At 44.9% G+C, this 23,313-nt stretch overlaps 2 protein-coding genes across 10 annotated transcripts in view; one reads left to right on the top strand and one right to left on the bottom strand.

The window, feature by feature from the left end:
* Window positions 1-21,391, top strand: part of FLRT1 (fibronectin leucine rich transmembrane protein 1) — a 164,298-nt gene extending 142,907 nt beyond the window's left edge. For 4 of the 5 annotated variants that reach the window (XM_083477789.1, XM_083477788.1, XM_083477787.1 and 1 more), the window contains 2 exons: window positions 11,614-11,971; window positions 13,868-21,391. In XM_083477789.1, the coding sequence (XP_083333915.1) occupies window positions 11,666-11,971; window positions 13,868-15,553 (1,992 nt within the window). In that variant the 5' untranslated portion in view covers window positions 11,614-11,665 and the 3' untranslated portion in view covers window positions 15,554-21,391. The remainder of the gene's footprint in view (window positions 1-11,613; window positions 11,972-13,867) is intronic. The other variant, XR_014519768.1, reaches the window with a different exon arrangement.
* The window catches only part of MACROD1 (mono-ADP ribosylhydrolase 1), a 309,233-nt gene that overhangs the window by 248,575 nt on the left and 37,345 nt on the right, over window positions 1-23,313 (bottom strand). The window lies entirely within an intron of this gene.

Raw genomic sequence — 23,313 nt, 5'->3', positions numbered from 1 at the left:
TAACCCGAGGTACCACTGTACCAACAAATGGCACCATATTTTTTTGAAAGTTGTTTGTTTGTTCACTGTGCATTTGGACAATTATTAAGATACAGTCAAACCTCGGTTGTCAAACGTAATCCTTTTCGGAAGACCGTTTGACTTCCGAAACGTTTGACAACCGAGGCGCAGCTTCCGATTGGTTGCACTCAAGCGGAAGCTGCGTCAGACATTCGGGTTCCTATGTTTGAATATCATTGGACACCATTTTGAATCAAGATGGTGGATTGAACTGCTGCAATACCTAGTTTCAAAACTGGTCAGATTTTTGGGAGTTCCTGAGCAGTGCCTGGTAAAGGCTTCTGGTAAAATGATAAAAACAAAACATAAGCTGCTGCTTCTACAGTAACATTCATGGATTAGTTTACAGGTTCCTCATCCCTCTTTTTAACCAGAGACTCTGGGAGATTGAAGCTGCAACCTTCTACATGAAAAGCATGTGCTCAGCTACTGAGCCATGATCTCTCTGTTGGAATATATCCTGGCCTGGTATAGGGTATTCAGCCCAATATTGTCTACTCTGACTGGTAGAAGCCAGTTGAACCTCTAACCTTTGGCATGTAAATCATTACCACTGAGATCTGTCTTTCTGCCTCCCTCCCAGGGAAATGGTACAGCAGGACCATAAGAAACTGCCTTAAAGGAGCTCGGGCTATTTGGCCATGTAACCCAGTGTTGTCTACCCCAGCTGGCAGCCACCTGGCAGGGCTTTTCAGGTGTTTGAACCCAACACCCTAAGTAAAAATCATACCCCCTTGTCTTCACTTTCCCCAACTGGGTGCTTTCCAGATGCTGTTGAGACTAAAACTTCCATCATCCCTGACAAACGGTCATGACATTGTAGTCAGACATCAAGAGGACACCAGGCTGAGGAAGGCTATAAAACCATACAAGGGTGTCCTCCAGGTGACCTGTTTATTGAGCATACATCCTGATTTGCTTGCACAGAGTTTATGTAGAAGTTAAATTATATTCAGTCTCTAGGGAGCATTTGTTCAATTGTTTGCAGGGAGGTTATACGACAAAAAGCATCCATCCTGATTTGTTAGTGCAATGCTTATGTCTTCCTGGTAATCATTGATTCATCCCGCACTTTTCAGCACGTTTCCCGAACGCTTCACTACAACAAGAGAGCCCTTTAATCCGCTTTAACTGTGAAAGCCTGGTGTGTATTTGAATCCTTGCCTCAAAACACCTGATGGTATGGAGGTGACCAAGGTCACTGCAATATGCAGCAGACCTGGGAGATTTTTCAATATATTGTTCAAAGTCGGTTATGAAGTCCACAACACAATAGCGGTTTCATAAAATGTTATTTGGCAAACATCGCGATTTTGAGAAAACCGTGTAGCCGGCCAGTGCTTTTTAGTGCTTCCTCTGCCTCCTGCAGGAGCAGCAAGCGACTCACAAGAGCAGACGTAGCAGCCAGCACTGTTTCTTTCGAGCCCCAGCTCAGCTCTGCTGCCTCTGCAAGAGCAGGTGTCCGATATGAAAGTACGTAGCTGGGAAAACAACAGCTTCTTTTGATTTTGCAGCAAGCCCCGGCTCAGCAGGCTAGTAGTGGTCTGAAGGTGTGATTTACAGAGATACTGGTCTGAGCTGGCTCGGGACTTCTTGCTGGGAGCCCCCTTCTCCCCTTTGCCCTTTCCTTACCCACCCACCCTCAAAAGGAGAAACTGGGTTGTTTTCTTCAGAGTAAGAACAAAAAACATTGCCCTATAATTTAACTCTTTTTCTTTATTCCCGTCTCCCGTTCTGCCTGTGTGTGTGTGCGTGCGTGCGTGCATGTGCAAAAAGCCTTTCTCTCCCCTCCCTGGTGCCTTTACTGCCCTTCTGAGGCTGGGATTGATCCCCTACCCTCACCCCTGTGTAAAAGTAAGAACAAAAAAAAGACAAGTTGCTGTGTAAGACATTGTTGGTTTTGCCTTCCATAGCTTCCCTCATGTAAAAAGGAAGTTAAAAAAATAATAATTAAAGGATGCTACCTCGTTGCTTGCTTGCCCTTCCTCCTTTCCTTTGATAAAAAAGGAGAGATTGGTGGGATGGGGGCTTTGGGAGGCCCTTCTGTGTCACAATAGGGGGAAATGAAGGGGGGGGGGGAGATTTAACAGTTGCTACCTGGATGCTGGAAATGGGAAACTGGGTGGTTGTTGTGAGGTGAAAATGATGGGGAGGGTAGATGCTTGTCGTTAAGCAGTGCAAGAAAATGCGTGTCTACTCAGAAGCAGGCCCTAGTGAATTCAATGGGGCTTATTTCCAGGAAAGTAGAAGTGAGTAGCTGAACTGAGTGGGGCTTACTCATGCATACAATTGCAGTTGGCCCTCAGAGTGGGGAAGGAGATGCAACTTGACACTAGTAAATTACATAAATTATTCTTAAATTAGTAGAAAACAGACTAAATTGTTAATCATATGCAAGTTTAATTAATATTTTTACTATATCCGCTACTTTTGTAAATTTTAAATTTGCCCCTAAAACTGCATAGAACATTAATATATTCTCCAGAAATCTTTAATGGTTTAGTTGAAGCATGCTATCATTGAGGTAATTGTCATATAATTATATGCATCAAATTTAGATTTTTTTTGTTGTTGTTCAATATTTTCCCAGATTATTTGTATTCAATATGACTCATCACTGTATTTTGGATTGTCTTGGACCTGAATACCACCATTTGGTATCAAAGCCCCAAACCAAAGTCCTGTTTGGATGGCTTGCCTGCTGAAGAAAGTGATGATTTCATCAGTGTGTGGTGATTTAGACCTGTAACCTAGTAGCAGTTGCCAGGACATAACCATGTTCACCTCTACATAGCTCCATCTTATTTCAGATATCGCGATGTTTAGCTGGTGATATATCAGGATATTGAAAACCATATATCACCCAGCCCCAATATGCAGGCCTCCTCCCACCACATAACACATTTACCCTCTCATAACAACAGGCATTTTGCTCACTTTTAACCAGGTCTCAATCAGCACTGCATAAATTGGCACCCATATTTAAGATCACTTAATACAGATTAGCTCCCCGCCCCTGGCTGCCATGAAACATTGTTATGCATATCCAGTGTGGTTGGATTAAATGGCGGATTTCTCTCCCCATTTTTAAAGCTCACTTTCATGGAAGCGTTTACACACTCCTGTGTTCTGTTTTTATTCCACATCCACCTATCCTGACAGGCTTTCACAATCGCCAGGGCAGATTAGAATCGCCTCTGTTCTCCTCTTTTAAAAAGCTCTTCAGAAGAGTGGAAGCAGCCTAATCTTTTAAAGCTCTTTAACCACCTCAATAATACAGGTGGAGGTGTGACATTATGGTAGGAGCTAATCCATTTGTGAACCACAGCCTAATCCTAGCAGAACCCATGCCACAACAGTAACCAAATTTACTCTGTATTCTGATTGGTTTTTTAAAAATGATTTAACACTGGCTTGCAGAATTTTATTTTAGGCCAGGAATGCATCTGATACAACCGCCCTCCCCCCTGCATATTTAGCATTATAGATAGCTATCCTAGACATGCAGTGGTTTTGAAATCATCACTGGATTTGCAAAAGAAGTAACATAGGGGAGAAAGCAGCAACTGGTGCTGTGAAGGTGTTTCACAGCTAAGTCAGTTGTCCAGCGGTGATTTAGGTCCACATTGCTCTGGTTAGAGAAAGTGGCAATAGCTCAGTGGTAGAGCACATGCTCTGAATGCAGAAGATATCTGATTCCGTCTGCGGCATCTCTAAATAGGGCTGGGAAAGCCTCCCTGCTTGAAATCCAGGTGAGCTATTGCCAATCTGTGTCGAAAATACTGAGCTACACAGACCAGTGAGGTGGTATTCAAAGTCAGTCTTACTCAGAGTAGGCTCATTAAAATTAATGTTCAAATTTTGTGCAAACGGATCAAAAAAGAGTGCTCAATAATCAGGTCATGTGGAAGCAACCATAGAAAATGGTTGAACGCTGAAAATTCAAGACAGATGAAAGAAAGTACTATTCCCCATAGGAGGCAGTGATGGCCACCGACATAGATGGCTGTAAAAGAAGATTAGACAAATTCAGGGAGTAGAGGGCTTTTGATGGCTCCCAGTCACAATGGCTCGGCTCTGCTTCCACACTTCCTGGAAACCACTGGAGAGGAGAGTGCTCTTGTGCTCAGGTTGTGCTTGAGGTTTACCACAGGCATCTGGGTGGCCACTGTGAGAACAGGAAGCTGGATTAGATGGGCCTGTGGCCTGATCCAGCAAGCCCTCCTTGTGTTCTTGAAAGCCTTGCTAGGCCAGACCAGAAGTCCATCTAGCCAGCCTTCTATTTCCAAGCACTGACCAATCAGATGTGTCTAGGGAACTCCACAAGCTGGACAGGAAGGCAAGAGCCCTTCCCTCTCATGCGATCTTCAGCACATTGCTTTCAGAAGCATAGTGCCATAGCACACGCAAGGTTCTATTTAGCAGTTGTGCCTAATAGGCACTAATAGAGAGCTCTCTTCCACAGATTGTTTGAAGCATTTGTTGGGAGGGCCCCAAACCTAGTACTGTAATGGCCTGATGCTCCAACAGAGCTGCTCTATCCCCTTTGCCTGGGGCACTTGAGAAGGCTGAAGGCAAGTTGATAAAATGATTGGACTGCATGTTCTGCCTCTTCCAGGTCAAAAGCGATGGCTCCCCATCAGGAGGCTTTGCCTGAAGAGACCACCCCACTACCCAAATATTTGAGCTGGGTGAGATTACTATAGTGTTGGAAGAGGATTGTAGCTGTCCTCTCCTCCATATTTCCTGCTTCATCCGTAGCCAGTCCTGTCTCCCTTCCCAGTAATCTCATCCCTTAATACAGCCAGAGATTGATTGCATTAGCCCGCTTAGCAGCAGTATCATGCTGTGGGGCTCAGAGCCACTCCTGAAAGGTTAAAAACATTGTCTACAGCAATTTGGGAAGTTTTGAATGGGGGAGGGATGAAGGGAAATCCCACGGTGACTTTATTTTAGTGGGATCTGCACCGCTTTTTGCAAAAAGACTAGAAACCGTGTCCAGTTGGTCTCTCTTATCTGACACCATGAAATATTGGGCTATAAAGGATTTTATGTTCCATAATGGAGAGAATATGGCCAAAGTAAGAATAAGCCAGAGGGAGATAGAAAAATGGGGGTGGGGTGGAAGAAGGTGGTGGGAGAAAGAAAAAGGAAATGTAAAATTTATAGAGGAATTGAATGCATAATGAAGTCAAGGCAAGTGAGTGGTTTCTAGTGATTTAATGGGTACTGGCCCAGCAAGACACCTTGCCGACTCAAATCTTCCATGAAAAGGGCCTTGTAAAAAATAACATTGGAAGGAGTTTAACTCAGCCGAGGTTAAAAGGGATGCGCAGGAGCCCTGTAAAGTGTCGCCTCCTGTAGCGGAAGCTGCCAGTGTCCCGCATGAGTGAGTGCCCAGCTTGGGGGAAGCAGGGATGAAAAGTCAAAGCTGGAAGGACAGAGGATGGATGGAGCATATGTGGTGGGGTGTGGGGCTGGGAGAACAGCTTGATGAGCACGGAGGCTGGGGCGATGGATTAGCGACTGAAGGAGTGAATTAACAGGGAGAGAGAACAGATGAATCTGTTTACATATTTTTTTTGAAAAAGTGATTCTGCTCTGAGTTCATTTCCCCACCCCTTTTAAATGTATTTTATTTGCTACAAAAAGGAGCTGTTCTTGCAAGAATTGCATAGAAATGGGTGGAACAGGACCAGAAGGAAGTTTGTACATGTGAATCTGCTTTGTACTGAGTCAGACCCATTGGTCCACCTTGCTCAGTATTGTCCACACTGACTGGCAGAGGCTATCCAGGGTTACAGACGGGATGTTCCCAGCCCTACTTGAAGAGGCATTAAACTGGGAATCTTCTACAGCCACAGAGCCATGGCCCTGGCAGAACTCCCCAACAGCAAAATGCAAAACAAAATTAAAAATCTAACTTTTTAGGAGCCAATAGCTTCTTTTGTTTCAATCGCCCAGCACAAGAAAATTTAAGTTTTCATTTGGCAGACAACTATCTCTCAGCCCCCAAAGATAGATAAATGCAGACCATAAGTTATCTGCATATGTGGAGCCTAGGAAGATGCCTTCTACCAGGTCAAACTATTTGTCCAGTGTAGCTTGTTCTTGACTGGCTGTCCAAGGTATTGGACAAAGATGGGTCCTTCCTGTCACCTGATGCCCATTTTTTTCAATCAATAATACCAGGAATCAAATCTGGGACCTCCTAAATGCAAAGCAGGGGCTCTGCCACTGATCTACACACTGCTGCAATGCTGTGCTTTTACAGATGTGGAATTCAGCTTCTCTTAGCACACAGGTGTTTGAGTATCTTCTTATAGGGAGGTGCAGGAGAGTGTATAAACAGCCCCCAACCATGGGATTTTACTCTTCCCTTTTCTTTTAGCAAGCACTCTCCTTTTATCGCCGTCCCATCTTAACTCAGGTCCTTTAAGACTCTGAAGCACTCTAACATCACCACTGAATGCTATGGCAAGAGGAATAGGCCAGAGTCTCCTCTAGGAAGCTGCATTATATCAAGTCAGACTACTGGTCCATCTAGCTCAGTATTGGCTACACTGACTGGCAGCAGCATCCAAGGGTTTCAGGCAGGGGTCTTGCCCCAGCCATACCTGGAGATCCTATTGGGTTTTTTTTCTGCAGGGGACTCTTCTGCATGCAAAGCAGATGCTCAGCTACTGAGCTGAAATCCTCCTCTTCCCAGATAACCTGTTTATTCAGCATTCATCCTGATTTGCTTGCACAAAGCTTTTGTGGAGTTTATACAGTGCTTCCTCTTCGCTAATGGTTTATTTGCACTGAGGTTATACAACTAATAAACAGTCATTCTTCTTTGTTTGAAGGGAGGTTATAGGTTTTCCTGTCATTCTGTTGTCATCCCACACTTTTCTTTGTGTTTCCCCATCTCTTTTCTAACTGCAAAAACTCTGCTGTTGTTAAAGTGGATTTGTTGGGCCAAGGCCCTTTCATCCACTATACCTACATTCCTGACATGTGAATCCCTTCTATAAAAGAGCGACAGCTGGAAGACAGCCCTAGAATACAGATCTCAGGGTCGTGGGTTTGAGCCCCACATTCGGCAAAAGATTCCTGTATTGTAGGGAGTTGGACTAGATGATCCTCATTGTCCCTTCAAACTCTACAGGTCTATGATTCTATTATCCCTTTGCCCTGCCAAGCTTCCATTTGTTCCTTCCGCCACTCCTTACCCCCTCTTTTGTTGCTTCCTTTGCTTTCTTCCCGCTCTCGGGGAGAGATCCAAGAGAATAAAAACCGAGGCCATAAAGCAAAGCGATTTACTGGCCTTAATTTGATAGGCTACATAAACCGTGTAATATAAACAACAGGGGCATAAAGGAGCAGCCAAAAGAGGTGGTTAAAGCGACAGGCGCCTTTCAGGCCTCCATCTCCGAAGCCAGGCCTTTTCTCCCTCGCTCTCCAAAGGTCTTTTATGCAATGTAATTGGGAATCTGATGAGCAGCAGTGAGGAAGCTGCAAGGGCACTCATTCCCCCGCCCAGCCCCCCATCCAACTCCTGAAACGTTGCTATTTCCATTTTCAGCAGAAGGGGAAGAGCACTTCAGGCCATCTAACAACTTTGGTCAAATAGCCAAGCCTCTATGTACCTCCTCCCGCCAAAAGGAACTCCACCAGATTTGGTGTGCCCAAATTCTGAGTTGATTCTGCAAGTGCTTAGAGATATTATGCATGGTTACAAAAAAAACAAAAAACCCCTGCAGATGCAACACAGCTGCATGAGGATACAGATAGATAGATCTAATTAGAGGGATAAGGAAACTCTGGCCCTCCATTCTTTGGACTACAGCTCCCATCATCCCTGACACTGGCCATGCTGGCAGTGAGAGCTGTGATCAACAACATCCGGAGGGCCACAGGCTGCTCACTCGTGGCTTATATTTTCTGATGTGAACGTCATCATCTAAGAAGAGCCCTGTTGGATCATGCCAGTGGCCCATCTAGTCCAGCATCCTGTTCTCACAATGGCCAACCAAATGCCTGTGAGAAGTCCACAAGCAGGACCTCTGAGCATAACAGCGCTTTCCCCACTTGTGATTCTCTAGCAACTGGTATTCAGACGCATAAGTGCCTCCAATAAAGGAGGAAGAATGGAGCCACTGTGGCTATTAATGGCAACTGATAGCCTTGTATCCTCCAGTTATTTGTCTGAACAAAAGTTATTTGTGAGTGCAAATTCTATAGCTGAACTACTGGGTGAAGAAGTACTTTAGAAGTCCCCACTTGAAAGCAAAGTGGCAGGAGGCAACACATGAATCCTTTCGTGTAGTTAGCAAACTACACTTCACATGATTATTTGGGGGAAGTCGTGACTATCAAAAATGGTACAATACTTTTCAAAATGTATGGTATAAATGGAGCCTTAATGTATGCAAGATTGAAGTTTCCCAGAGGTTGTGATTGTTGCATGTCAGCTTTCCCACTCTATACGGTCTTCTTAAGAGGGATTTATAATGCCACTGCAAGCCGCTTCTCCAGTCTGACAGATGCTACCAAAAGGGTTTAGCGCTGGGAGCTGCGCCTATGGATTGGGTGGCATGGCTGCTCCCTTTCTTTCAATCTGGTGGTAGAAATACAGAGGCCTGGCCCATATGTATCAAACCATGAGGATATAAATCTGGCTATTTCTGTGCTATTTACACTAAGATGTCCACAAAAAGAACATGGATCCAAGTTGCCTTTGTCCCTTGTTTTATTTTTTTTGGGGGGGAGGATTGGAGGAAAGAGGATACAGTGGTACCTCGGGTTACATACGCTTCAGGTTACATACACTTCAGGTTACAGACTCCGCTAACCCAGAAATAGTGCTTCAGGGTAAGAACTTTGATTCAGGATGAGAACAGAAATCAGGCTCCGGCGGCGCAGCAGCAGGAGGCCCCATTAGCTAAAGTGGTACTTCAGGTTAAGAACAGTTTCAGGTTAAGAACGGACCTCCGGAATGAATTAAGTATTTAACCCGAGGTACCACTGTACTTCAAAAGAAAAAGAAAAAAGTACATTCACCTGCTACATTTTTTAAAATACCGAACTGCTTCCCCTTGTTAGGGTGTTTGTCTGGTGTGTGTGTTTTGAATATAAACAAATTACTGTGATTGTTAATAACCCCCTTTTCCTTTCTACCAAAACCCAGTCCTACTCCCATCCCACTTAACTCACAACCTGAAGAAAAAGTTAAATGGGAAAAAGGAGAGAAAGTGGATACAGTAGACTTAAAGGACTGACAGTGTTGATACAGAGAGAATCAGACTGCCAGTCTCTGAAAAAGCCCAAGCAGACCTGCCAAATTACTTGAAACTTCTCAATATTTTATTAAGGGTTGTATTCAACAAAGACTGGACCCACTGAAATTCGCGGACCTGTTAGGCTGCATTCATTAATGGCAATGAGTCCACTCTGTGTAGTACTAACACTGAATACAACTTTTAGTCTATACCACCACCACCCTCCCTTTGCTGTTTGATCCAACATGTGTGTGACTGATTGCTCAGCCTCAAGAGCAATAGGCAACTTCCAGCATTGCAACACCATGTGCTTGGCTGCTAGTGTGGCTCTTAGCAACTAACATCTCCGAGCAAATGACATGCCCAGCACTCTGACAGGTCTATCCCAATCACACATACAAAAAAATCTATGTACAAGGTGTGTCGAGGACCATAGAGAACTTAAACTAAGCTTTGTCTCCAAAAGGGGAGAGACCATGCACTGTAAAGATGACAGACCAAAATAGTTTCACCCTTTTGTCAGAGGTGGCAATGAAACAGCATGGGCAATGCCATCACCCCTGTTCTATTACATGCTCTCTCTCTTTCAGGGTGGAGGGGATTAGCAGGGAAGGAGGCATATTGAAGTTTATGGCAAAGTGGCAGATTTCCACACACCGGTCTTGTTCCAAATGCAGGAGGATTCCTTAGTCAGTAACTCATTCTCCATTATCCAGATAGTCTTGAACAGGACACAGCAAGCTGAGGAACCTGAATAAAGCTTATAGGCCAACCCAGGACTTTGGCTAAATTCAGAGCAGGGATCTGGGTAAGACTCATTGTGCATTTGAGAACTGTAGTTGTTCCAGCAAAATGAACACACAGGCCAAGCTGAGATTCTTGCAGCCTTCTCTGATGATCTTTTCCTCCTGCTTTGTAGTCAGTCAAGATCAGGGTGGAAAACCATTGACTTTCCCAGATACTGCAGCATTATAACTCCCATCAGCCCTAGTAAGCATAGCCAACAGCAGGGGATGATGGGAGCTATAGTTCCGCAGCACCTGGTCTAGATGATCTCCACTGGTGCCCTTCTGATCCTGGGACTTTAAAACAAATGCCCAGGTCACCACCAACACTGAAATCCTTTCATGGGGAAAGGCATGACTCTGATTAAAATCCAATTAAAAATCCAATCAATGGTTTCACACCAATTAAAGTTGTTGTTTTAAAAGGCATTCAAAGCCTTTCAGGTATTTAGCTATCAGACTTTGGCATTTCCTAACAAGGTTAACACACAACTTCCCCATTGTGTCTATTGACTCACACAAGTTGTTAGCATGTGCCAGTTATTTACACCTTTAGTGGGGCCTTTCTTCCAAGCCTATTTATTTTGCTAGATGTTGGCACCAGATTCCAGGCCCTAATGGAGACAATTTAGGCATGCAAACAGTAACTCTTCCTGGACTTTTTATCACTTCAGATCATGGCTTGGGGAAAACTTTATGAATGAGTTCTCCTCCCGCATGAAATGAAACCTTCCAATGCCCATAGAAATCAAGTGCATCAGGGAGAAGGGTTTCAGCCTTGCCATCTCCAACCAGTGCTGGCTTCTTTCAAGCAGGGAACATTTGATGATGGGGTCAGGGGGACACACCTGCAGTCAGAAGTGGCATAGTATGGGGCAGGCAATACCACATATTGTCTGTGCAGTAAACTCAGTCCAGTCTAATCAAAGTCATGTGGGTGCTGTTTGTGGTTTATGCTGCGTTGAGGGGAAAAGGCGCTCTGCAACTGATTATCATCACTTAATAAAACATTGGTTCTTAAGGGACTCAAGGTGGTGCCTTCCAGACATTTTGGACTACAACTCTCATCAGCCACAGACAGCATGGCCAGTCAGGAAATATGGGAATTGTACTCCAGAACATCAGGAGGGCACTACATTGGCTACCTTTGCCCCTACTCTAGAACCCTGTGGAGGCAGGCTGAGCTAAGACAGAGTGAATTGGTCCAAGATCGCTTGCTGAGTGGGGATTAGAACTTTGCAACATCCCACATCTGCTATATCATGCTGGCTTTCCATATATAAATGAGTTTGCACTTTATATACCCTAGGGTTGAAACTCTAGATTTGAAGACATATTCTGGAGCTAAGCCCTGGTTTTGAATTAAATGTTAACTTGGTAGTCAGGGAGGGAGGGAGGGAAACTAATTGCATGGCAGGGGTGCTAGGCTCCCCCTGCATCTTTTCACCTTGAGACCAAAACAAAAAAACAAGACTATAAATAAAATAAAAACATTCCATCTGCAGGTTCCAAAAGCCTAACCGCAGGACAGCCTAGCACCACCCACCCCTGCGAACCATGGCGACCACCTCACCCACAGCCGCTGTGGTGACAGCCACCGTGGTGACAACAGCAGCTGCCATGGATTTGCGTGACTGGCTGTTCCTCTGCTACGGCCTGGTTGCCTTCCTGAGCGAAGTGATTGACAGCACCACCTGCCCATCTGTTTGCCGCTGTGACAACGGCTTCATTTATTGCAATGACCGGGGCCTGACCTCCATCCCAGCTGACATCCCGGATGATGCCACCACCCTATACCTGCAGAACAATCAGATCAACAATGCCGGCATCCCCTCCACCTTGAAGAAAAAGCTAAATGTTCAGGTTGTACAACCGGGGGACTTTATTTTTGGAAAGAGGGTGGCTGATCTTCGTTAATGAGCTGAGGCTGAATGTGGCTTGACCCAACTTTTTCTCCCCTTCAGAATTCTTAAATAGTAGCTGTAGAAATCTTTGGTTTATGAAACTTACGTTGATGGACACTTTCCCCCTCCCCAAGGATTAACCTGATAATGTTTTGCTCAGACTTTGGTGTCTTGAACTACAGTCTTGTGGACACTCTAATACAGGCTTTCCCAACATGTTGCTCTCTGGATGTGGCTGGACCAAACTCGCATCAGCTGCAGCCAGCATTGCCAGTGGCCAGGGTTGATGAGAGTCCAAAAATAAGTAGAGGACACCTGGTTGGGGAAGGCTGTCTTAGTGTGACTTGCCATCATGGTGACTTGCCATTGCATCCCAATTCTTTCAAATTACCGATTTGCAGAAGTTTTCAGGACGTGCTGTTTCAGAACTTAAAACAAGCACTGGAATATTCACAAGACCAGTTCAACATGCCAAAATTGCCAGGCAAATGCGACAGTATCAGAAGCTGCCTTATCTGAGATTAGACCTCACCCACTATTGCCTGCTCTGACTGGCAGCAGCTCTCCAGGGTCTGAGAAGGAAGAGTCATTTGCATCAACTGTTACCTGAGCCTTTGAATAGGAGATGCCAGGGATTGAAACTGAGATCCCCCCAGCACAAACTGGGCTATGACCCCTCATCAGTTCACACTGAATTAATGTTTGTGCTTGTTTTGCCATAAATTTACAATGCATGGGATGGGAGCTGTAGCTCAGTGGTAGAGCATCTGCTTTGCATGCAGAAGGTCCCATGTTCAATCCACAGTGGAATCTCCAGTAGGGCTAGGAGAGACTCCTGTCTCCAACCCTCATCAGCTGCTGCCAGTCAATATAGACAATATTGCACTTGGTGGGTCAATGATCTGACCTCATAAAAGGCAGCTTCCTATGTTCCTAAAGTTGAAGCCCAGCCCATGAAATATTAATAGCAGACTTATAGATGCCTGCTGAAAATGTTTGGGTTTTGACTAGCCTATCCCGAAGTGATTTGATTGCATCCGTTTTTAAATTTTATTGTTTTTAATTATTTTTAAATGTATTTTTTTTAAAAAAATTGGCTCTGGTTCAATGTTTTTCATCTTCAGTTAAAAGGATATCAAGGAGCAGAGGCCAAGAAATACCTCTAATTTGTCTAAGGCCTTAAAGTGCCACTGCTAATGGGAATACACCAGAATTGGGAGTTGTTGGACTCCCATCAGCCCCAGCCAAAATGGTTAGGGTTGATGGCAGTTGTATTTCAGCAATATCAGGAAGGTCACAGGTCCCCCGCTCCTAAATTATGTAATGTTGGGCTAGATGCACCAGTGGTCTGACCCCATGAAAGGTTCCCACAGTGCCCAAGTGGTCCTTAGACTTTGGAGATAATGTTTGGGGCTAGAAATTAAACTTTTTATTTTTCTTTTTTATTTTGAGTAGATACACCCAAATCCATGTTGGAATTCAAAATATGTTCACATTTTAGATTCCATGTGGATTTTTGGTTTTGAGAAGGGTTCTGGGGTATGTTTAGCAGCATACTTTGATTTTTAGCAGAGGATTGGAATTTACACACTAGCTTTGAAGCTCAAGTTCCCTTGCCTGTTTAATGCCAGGTCCTATTTTTTAAAAAAATGTAATAATTTAAACACCTTTTCCTTGTGGTAAGTTCATGATTTCTAGGCTGATGACAGGCATTTTAATATGGGCTAACTGGAACCCAAATTGCTCAGGTTTGAGGATCTGTTAAATGCAGCTTTTAAAAAAACAAAAACATGCATGGCATTTCCATTCTCTACTTCTGCCCTGTTGAATTTCCTCTTAATTCAATTCCCATCAGGTCATCTACCTCTATGAAAATGACCTGGATGAGTTCCCCATCAATCTGCCCCGTTCGTTGCGGGAACTTCACCTCCAGGACAACAACGTCCGAACCATCGCCCGAGACTCCCTGGCGCGCATCCCTCTCCTGGAGAAGCTGCACCTGGACGACAACTCCGTCTCCACTGTCAGCATCGAAGACGATGCCTTTGCGGACAGCACACGCCTCAAGTTGCTCTTCCTCTCTCGCAACCACCTCAGCAGCATCCCCTCTGGCCTGCCCCGTACCCTGGAGGAACTGAGGCTGGACGACAACCGCATATCCACCATCCCCCTCCATGCCTTCAAGGGGCTGATCAGCTTGCGGCGCCTGGTGCTAGATGGCAACCTCTTGGCCAACCAGCGCATTGCAGACGACACCTTCAGCCGCCTCCAGAACCTCAGCGAGCTCTCGCTGGTGCGCAACTCTCTGGCAGCTCCACCTCTTAACCTGCCCAGCGCTCATCTGCAAAAGCTGTACCTCCAAGACAATGCCATCAGCCACATCCCCTACAACACCCTTTCCAAGATGAGGGAACTGGAGAAGCTGGACCTGTCCAACAACAACCTGACCACTCTGCCCAAGGGTCTCTTTGATGACCTTGACAGTCTCTCCCAGCTCCTGCTGAGGAACAACCCCTGGTACTGTGGCTGTAACCTCATGTGGTTGAGGGACTGGGTCAAGGCCCGGGCTGCTGTGGTGAATGTGAGAGGGCTGATGTGCCAAGGCCCCGATAAGGTCAGAGGCATGGCCATCAAGGACATCACCAATGAGATGGATGAGTGCTTTGACGTGGGCCCGCAGAGCAATTCGGGAGTGGTGGTGGCAGCCAAGACGACTGCCAGCAATGCCGCTGTCACAACCCCGCAGGGCTCCCTTTTCACCCTCAAGGCCAAGAGGCCTGGCATCCAACTGCCAGATTCCAATGTTGACTACCCAATGGCCACCGGCGCTGGAGCCAAAGCACTGATTCTGAACGTCAAGCCGCTAACCGCTGACAGCATCCGCATCAGCTGGAAGGCAATGCTCCCGGCAGCCTCTTTCCGCCTGAGCTGGTTGCGCCTGGGCCACAGCCCGGCCGTGGGCTCCATCACAGAGACCCTGGTACAAGGTGACAAGACAGAGTACTTGCTGACAGCCCTGGAGCCCAAGTCCACCTATATCATCTGCATGGTCACCATGGAGACGGGCAGCACCTATGTGCCTGATGAGACCCCAGTGTGTGCCAAGGCCGAGACGGCAGACATGTACAGCCCCACCACCACCCTCAACCATGAGCAAAACATGGACCCAATGGCCGGGCTGCCGTTGGCAGGGATCATTGGCGGGGCGGTGTCCTTAGTCTTCCTCTTCCTAGTCTTGGCTGCCATCTGCTGGTATGTCCACCGGACAGGAGAGCTGCTGACACGGGAGCGAGGCAGTCGGAAGAAAGATGACTATGTGGAGTCGGGCACCAAGAAGGACAACTCCATCCTGGAAATCAGAGGCCCCGGGTTGCAGATGCTTCCAATCAACCCGCACCGGGCAAAGGAGGAGTACGTCATCCATACCATATTCCCATCCAATGGAACCAGTCTTTACAAAAGCACCCACACCATCGGCTACGGCACAACCCGTGGGTACAGAGACGGTGGAATTCCAGACATAGACTACTCGTATACATGATGTAGAATCCCCTCCCTCCTCTCACATACATCCCTCCTGATCCCCTCAACTGCCCAGCCACTTCTCTGTTTTTACCCCCCCCTCCCTATCCACACACACAAACATGTACACCAAGGTTTTGTTTTTTTGCCAAGGTGGAAAAAAAATGGCAAAACACAAAAACTATTTTCCAAGCAGAACCAGGTGGAACAAAAGGGGAGGGGAAGAAAGTTTTACAAAAAAAAAAAAGAAAAAAAGAAAAAGCAAACAAAAGCAAAGCCTATTTTGTAGAAAACCAACAAAAACACACACAAAAGTTTTAAAAAAAGTAGACATGGAGTGGGGCAAAGACATAATTTATATTTAATATACCAGATTTAAAAAATACATAAACATACAACTCAGACCATCAAGGAACATTGGGTTGTTGTTGGGTCCCACCCCTCCCCCTGAGGGGGGCAGGGGGGAAGACCTGGAAGAAGGGAAGGGGGAAAGTGAAAATGAAAAACAAAAATGCTACCTGTTTTATCTTTCTTCCTGTATAAATCCTCTATTTTGTTCAGGAGTTAGATTATAAAAAAAGATCAAAATGTCTTTCCTGGCGGCTAAACTGTTGACTGCATAGGGGGGGAGGGGGCCCGTGCAAATCTGCTTCCATTTCTCCTTTTGCATTCCATAACTCTGCTTTCCTTACAGGTTCCAAATTTGTCATGCAAAGTTGAGCAACAACCACCACCACAACAAAATAAGCATTGGCAATATATATATATCTTTCTGGAGTTCTGAAACAAGACCCTAACCCCAAACCTGCCCCTTCCACACCTGACTCAAGTTTCCCCTCAGCTCCTTTCTGCAAGACTCAGAATCCGTCAACTTTGTTCTTCTGCTCAACACAGACTGATCATAAGAGAAATCTCTGTTTGGTTACCTCCTCACCCATCTATCCTTTGGGACAATCATTCAAGAATATTCTCTTTGTAGGAATAACTGCAACACGTAGCTCCTTGTCTTTTTAGCAAAAAGAAAGAAAAAAGAAAGAAACTGACATGGAAATGGGAGATGGGCCAGCGTCTTCCAACTCGCAAGATGTTCCTTTCAAGGTGGGGGCTCTGGAAATCCTAAATGAATCTCAGGTTCACATTTAGAGTGTGAATGGTTTTTGAGATGTTAAGGAAAGACGAGAAAAGCAGGATTTTGGTTCAAGTTCTTTTCTTTTGCATCAACTCAGAAAATGACCAGCTAGGTCTTTTTCAACAGCTCATCACTAAGATGGTTGAGGGTTTCTGTTGGTCTCCTACTGTATGCATTTATTTTTTGCCTCCTCCCTGATAGGATAAGGTTTGAGCGTCCAACTGACAATCTATAAATTTTTGCAGGTGTTGGGCACAGTGGCAAGCCCTTGAGGCCACATCCAATTGCCTGCCAGGTGTTTATGATTATCTGGCAATCCAAAGCAAGGGGCAAAAGCAGGTGGAGTACTGAGCCCCTGGCAAATGGCCACCACATGTGGTTGGTGGCTTGCCTTCACGTTGGCCAATGTGGATATCTGAACAGCCCCATGTTGGAATTTGGTTCTTCCCCTGCCCAAGAGCAGATTCAAAAGTTGCAGAGGTGTTAGTATAAGAGATTCTTCTGCTCAAATCAGGAGGCTTAAAGGAAATTCAAACCCACATCCACCCTGTGTTTGAACACCTAAAGTTTTGCCACTTGCTATAGTTGAGCCAGTATGACAACCTGCATGTCTGCCTGCCTGAGTTATTCAGATCTTGTGAATTGCTGGCAGGATGAGTTACAAGAAAGGGGCTGTGAAATGAGCAGTAATGCACATACCCCGAGTCTGTGTGAGGCTCCTGGATTTGATCCCCAGCATTGCCGGTGGTGCACTTTCAGGAAAAGGGCTGGGAAAGTTTGGAGAAACTTGGGGAGGTGCATCTTTGAATCTGGTTGATGGACCACTGGTCTGAATTCGTAGGAGAGAGCTTTGCTGTTCCACATGATGGTCAGGTTTGCACATGTTTGTCCCCCCAAAAGTGCAGATGTAGATTGAAGAGGCCCACAAGACTTTTAGGATGGATGGGTGTGGTGAGGAACTGGGTCGCATCCATCTAAGTCCCATCTAACAGTAGAGTGGGTCCACTCAGAGAATGACTTAGGTGGATACAACCTGTTACTTAGCTGGAAAGTGTAACAAAGCAAGGAAGGGGAGGGGAAAACAGATGGAGGCTAAGTCCATCAAGAACTATTAAGCATGATAGTTGTGTGGAACCTCCATTTGTAAAGGTAGCATATCTTATGAGCGCCAGAGGCTAAGAACAAAATGTGCTTCTCAAAAGCATTGGGCTGGCTACCATTTGAATGAGGATGCTGAGTGAGATGAACCTTAGCTTTGGTTCAACAAAGATTTTTGGAAATAGGACCCCATTGAAGAAGTTCCCCCTTATGGGAGCCCTTTTAATTTACATCTTGCCATTAATATTTACATCTTAATTTACATCTTGCCATTAATATTTAAGTATTTCTTCAAGTCCTGAGAGAAAATACTTTCCCCCACATATCACAGGATGGGCAATTCTGTAGCATCAGGCAAAGGGGATATAGCTATACTTCCCTCCTCAATAAATTCACTTCAGGAAAGAAAGTCCCCAACATAAGCCCTAGGCCAGGGTTGGAACAACTTCATACCAAATGTCGCCCAGCAGTTACATAAAGTGACCTGCCAAGGTCTTGAACCCAACACCACCTTCACACCAATTTTTATAGTCCAAAGTAGGCAGCAAAAACGATAATTTAAAAGTTCCTTGTGGGCCACCATACCACCATATACAGCCAGGAGACTGTGTTTCAAGTAATTGCATTGTGTTACTTAAGCACCCGCAGTACAGTACCTTTCGAAGGCAAGAGAATGGGGCGGGGGGGGGACATAACCAGTTGGATCCACCTCTGGTGGTCCCCTTGCCCCCCCCCCCGATCCAGCAGTGACCAGTTGCCACTGTTTGACTTGCTGGGTTGCAAGTTGTGCAGGCCTGACCTCTAGTTAGGTTTGGGTAGAATTTAAAGTATTCCCGCACTCCAAGATCCTGATCTTGACAAGCAAAACAAACTCATGGAGGAAAGTAATTAGAAGTCACTTTAGGTGTCATTCGACATGCAGCTTCTCTCTTTTTGCACGCCTTCTGCTGTGTACAAGAATGTGCAGTGTTTCAACCCCTTAATTTCTGCAAATGGCAATAAATGGGATTAGCTGGCTAACTGGAGAGCAAGGCAATAAACACGCCATTAGAGGCATCTTTCAGTGGGATTCCTTCTCCTGGCCAGCGGGGCTCTCTGACAGCCCAGCATTCCTTAATAGCAACAATAACTGTTCAGGGGAGGAAAAAATGCATTTCAAGGGGCTTGTGACAAAACAAAGTGACTGAGGAAGCAGGGTGGGCAATGAACACTCAAAAAAGGAAAAACATTAAAAGCCTGGCCAATTATCAGCAGAATGGCATTTGTGTCCATCAACTCCCGCAATGAGCAACGCATCCCTCTCTGGGTTGCAGTTCCCCTCTAGATTTACCAATTTATCCCACAGTGCCTTTGGCTTAACTGACTTTTGCACTGTCTTCTAACACAGTCCTTATTGGCACTTCCTGTATCAGACTGAAATTGTTTTCTGCTCTAAAATTGCCAGTTCTATGCACAGAAAACCAGGGATAGAGGTGTGCTCCTATCATAATGGCCTATAGCAGGCTTACATTTAATACCAGATGTTCCAGCCGTGCAAGATTCTAGTCCCCATCTATTGCTATGTATAGCAATATACATGTCACAGGTTAGGAAACAGAGTGAGATAAGACACTTTCCTAATACGTCCAAGGAAGCCTGTGGGTTTTTTTCAGTTTCGTAAAGCTCTAGTGCTTATCTGTGTTGGGAGCTCAAATTTAGAAGAATCCAGACTTCTTCTTTTTTTACACTGCAGATCTATGTATGATGTACATGGTAAAAATTCAAGGCAAATACTGCTGCTCTAGGGGCATTTCCAGACATGTTTATTGTGAGGTTGGTGCTCCTCACACATGCAGAGGTTTTTTTTCCCCTTGCAGCATCTGCACAGTGTAATTTGCCTCAAAATCCCAGCTCATTTTACCCCACCCCCGCCCCCCATTTAATCTGGATTTACTCTTTCCAGGGAAAATATTAAGTGGGTTTTTTTATTTAAAAAACTTGCAAATGATCTGTTTGCAAATTAAGGCCACATCTGGAAGCAACCTAGGTTGCAGTCTAGCAACCCCAGATAGTGTATTGTTTAATCTTAAACTGTGTAAGCTGCCTTGAAAATATTTTAAATAGGGTGGATACCTTAACTGGGAGAAAGAACTAGATGAGGTGTCGTGGAAACACAGGCAAGGGATTTCACCATGCCAAGCTAGGCATGTACTAAAAAAACCTCCCACGGTCCTTCTTGGGTGTAAAATTAGAGCATGCCTTCCATCAGTCTCTTTAAAGCAAATAAACCAACTGCAACAGAGCACTGTCTTCTTAGTTTTCTGGTTGAAATGGAAAGCTGGTGTGCCCAAAGGTGGTTTTAGTGTAGTGTGACTGGTGTGGTCACGCTGGGCACTGTGCTGCAGGAACAATGCTGTAGAATGGAGTGGGAGAGGCTGAATTTTAGCATCACACAGGGCACTGCTGAAATTTGGCAGCCCCAAGTCTGCCACTGGTATGCTTGCCCACGAGTAAGCCTAGTTAACAAGGGGACACCTTGTCATGTATTTCCAAGTAACAGAGTGGTACCCCGCCCCCCCAGGTAACCTCACTATTCCTGTGCAGAGCTTTGCACAAGGCAGTTGTGCCAAGATCAGCACAGACGCAAAGAGGAACTGTCCTAGATTGAAGAAGGGGAAATGAAGCAAAATAAAATAAGGGAGAGAGAGAAAAGGAATGCAACAAGAAACAAGGACGACACCATTAATCTCTTGGAAAACAGCAAAACGTCAGGCAACTCAGGCAGGATCTAATGGAGAGCACAGGCGGGCAGTAATAAAGCCTAGGTGGGAGAAGTCACATTTCTGGAACAGACCAAGTGCCCCAAGAGTGGGGAATCTGTGCCCTTCCCCCTGTAAGGAAAAAAAATGCTGTTAAGACTCCAAATCCTATCAGCCCCACCCAGAATGACCTAGTGGTCAGGGATGGTGGGAATCCAGCAGCATCTGGAGGGCCATGGTTTCACTATCTGTAGTCCAAAGAGACAGGTGCTCACAACTCCAATTCTGTAATCACAGATACCCTGCATAAAATGCATGCACACCTCTCTCTAGCTATATATCCCAATCCTTGGTTCTCAGTATGCAAATTTATGCAGCTCATTAGCAGCACACTGAAATAACCAGTGGGGGGGAACAAAGCCGTCCACGGAAGTCATTTTGGAAAGAAGCAGTGGGTGGGTGGGTAGCTTGTTTCTTTCCTATTAAACACCATCAACAAGGAAAACGCAAACAACAAAAATTACAAAAGAGTGCTCCAGGCCAGCTAATGTTTATATGCTAAACATCACTTTACACAATCCGGGCCTTGGACCCGACGCGTCAGTCTCGCCTCCCGTGAAGTGTAATTTTATTAAGTGTTTAACTCTATATACAGTACTTAACAAACAGAGCTAATGTGAGCAGGCTCTTGGGGAGGATGCATTTAGCACAATGCAAAAAAACCCACCACCTTAAAAACCTGCCTCTCCCTGCTGCTCATTAATTCAGGTGATTCGAGGGTTGTTTGGTGTGCGCCATTGCTGGCACGCATGCAGAGTTTACAGTAACAAGCAATTTGCAGCTCAGCTTGCAAAGTTTTCATTTAGGAGAGCGAGCTTTTTAAAAAAGAGAGTGAGCAAGAGAGGGCAGGGGTGGGAAACAGGAAAAGAAAGCAGCACTCAAGTTTGGCTTCCCAACCCAACCTACCCACTCCCCGGAATGTGGCAACAGATAGGTCTTAAGGACATGAGGATGGGAGGTCTCAGATTTTCAAAGAGGGTTCCTCAGGGATGTTGCGGCTGGAACTTGAACTTGATTCAGTTTGCATCTAAAGGCAAACCTACCTAATTGGCACTTTTCTGAAACAATATGTGAACTGAAAAATAGGCATACTTCAGAATGTGCACTTCTCCAAAAAAATTGCAATGCAGTTCTCCAGCCAAGTAATGTGTACAAAAAGGCCCACTGTGTGCCTAAAGATGTACAGTATATATTAGTGAAAACATGCTAAAATGCATTATGTTAGGGGGAATCGCTTTGTAAAACCCTGAATATTAGGGGAAATTGCACACCCAAATGGTGATATTAAGAGAAATGTTGATGAATTTTCATTAGGGCTATTTTTTAAAAAAAGAAAGAACCACAAACATGATGTGGGAATTAGGAGAACTGAAGTTAAGATTGGAAACGAGAAAATAATAGAAAGCACTACTGGCTGATCCACTAATGTATATTAGATTCCAGCCCGTTTGCTTGGGCAGGGCAGATATCTGGGAAATGGAGACTGAAAAAATAATCTGAAAGCGAATGCAAGCACATTGATCCACCAGCACTGTTTTTTTGCCACCAGTGTGGGATGCATTCCGATGCATGTTCCCATCTGCAACAAATTAGCATGCATGCCCCCCCATCACAATAATAAGCATTCATTTGGATATCTGCTTTGTCACTGAGAGAAAACTAAGAACCCTGCATGCACGTAAGCTGCTCAGAAAAGCAAAGCGATATCAGAAACAAATCAGAAACCTTCCATAGAGCATGGGGAAGAAAAGGGGGAAACTCTGGGCTGTATCCAACTAAGTTTTACTTAGAGTAGGCCCAATGAGATTAATGAACCTACGTTAGCCATGTTCAGTGACTTCAGGGGGTCTACTGTGACTCAGACTACAACTGGATAAAACTGTCTTTGGAAATAAGAGAGGTTTTGCTGTCCCTTAAGTAAAACCAAGGCATTCTGTCTGCAGAGGGAAAATAGTTAAAGCTGACAGCAGCACACAAAAGAGGCTGAGAAAGCCAGTCTGGTCAAGGGAGCCCATGGCACAACTTCCAATCCATCGTCCCTGCAAGGCAGCATTACCCATCAAGCAGACTCAGCTATTTGTTCTGTCCATCCCATCCAACTTGACAGCTGCCCTGGGCTCTCCACTTCCTCAGTGGAAGAACACTTAACTATTCTGCAAGTTGAGGTGTGTGCGCTTACATACATATATACACACACAGAAGTTTTGTCCTGAAAACCCTTGCTCTTAATTCCACTTCCCTCTTTATTCTACTTATCTCCTATCCCAGACAAATCTGTCACTTTCAGTTCTCCAAGTTTCTTACTTTTCCAATTTTAAATTCAGTCCACACTTCCATCAAAATTTCTGGATTTATTTTTTTAAGTCCTCGTGAGAATTCATCAAGCATTATATTGTGAATTTTTCCTAATTTTTCCTATTTTTGTGTGAAGTTTTGACTTACACATTTTTGCAAAGAAATGTTCCTTAATATAATGCATTTTGTATGTTATTTTCACTAATGTATGAATTTTTATGTACATTTTACCCCTGTATATGCATTTTTGTACTTGGCTGAAGAACTGCATCATCAAATTTAGAGAAGTGTGGATTTCAAAGGATGGCTGTGGTTGGTTTGCACTGTTTTTCAAAAAGTGTGAATTCAACATGGTTTATTTTTAAATATTAACCGAATCATGTATTCTTCCACATTCCTAATCCAGACATGCTTTGGAAATCACTGAATCTGAAGGAAGCTATGTTCTTTTTGGCCTCC

This window comes from Podarcis liolepis, assembly GCF_965112155.1.
Source record: "Podarcis liolepis genome assembly, chromosome: 15".
In the NCBI taxonomy this organism is placed as follows: domain Eukaryota; kingdom Metazoa; phylum Chordata; class Lepidosauria; order Squamata; family Lacertidae; genus Podarcis; species Podarcis liolepis.
This window is presented reverse-complemented; position numbering and strand designations above follow the sequence as displayed.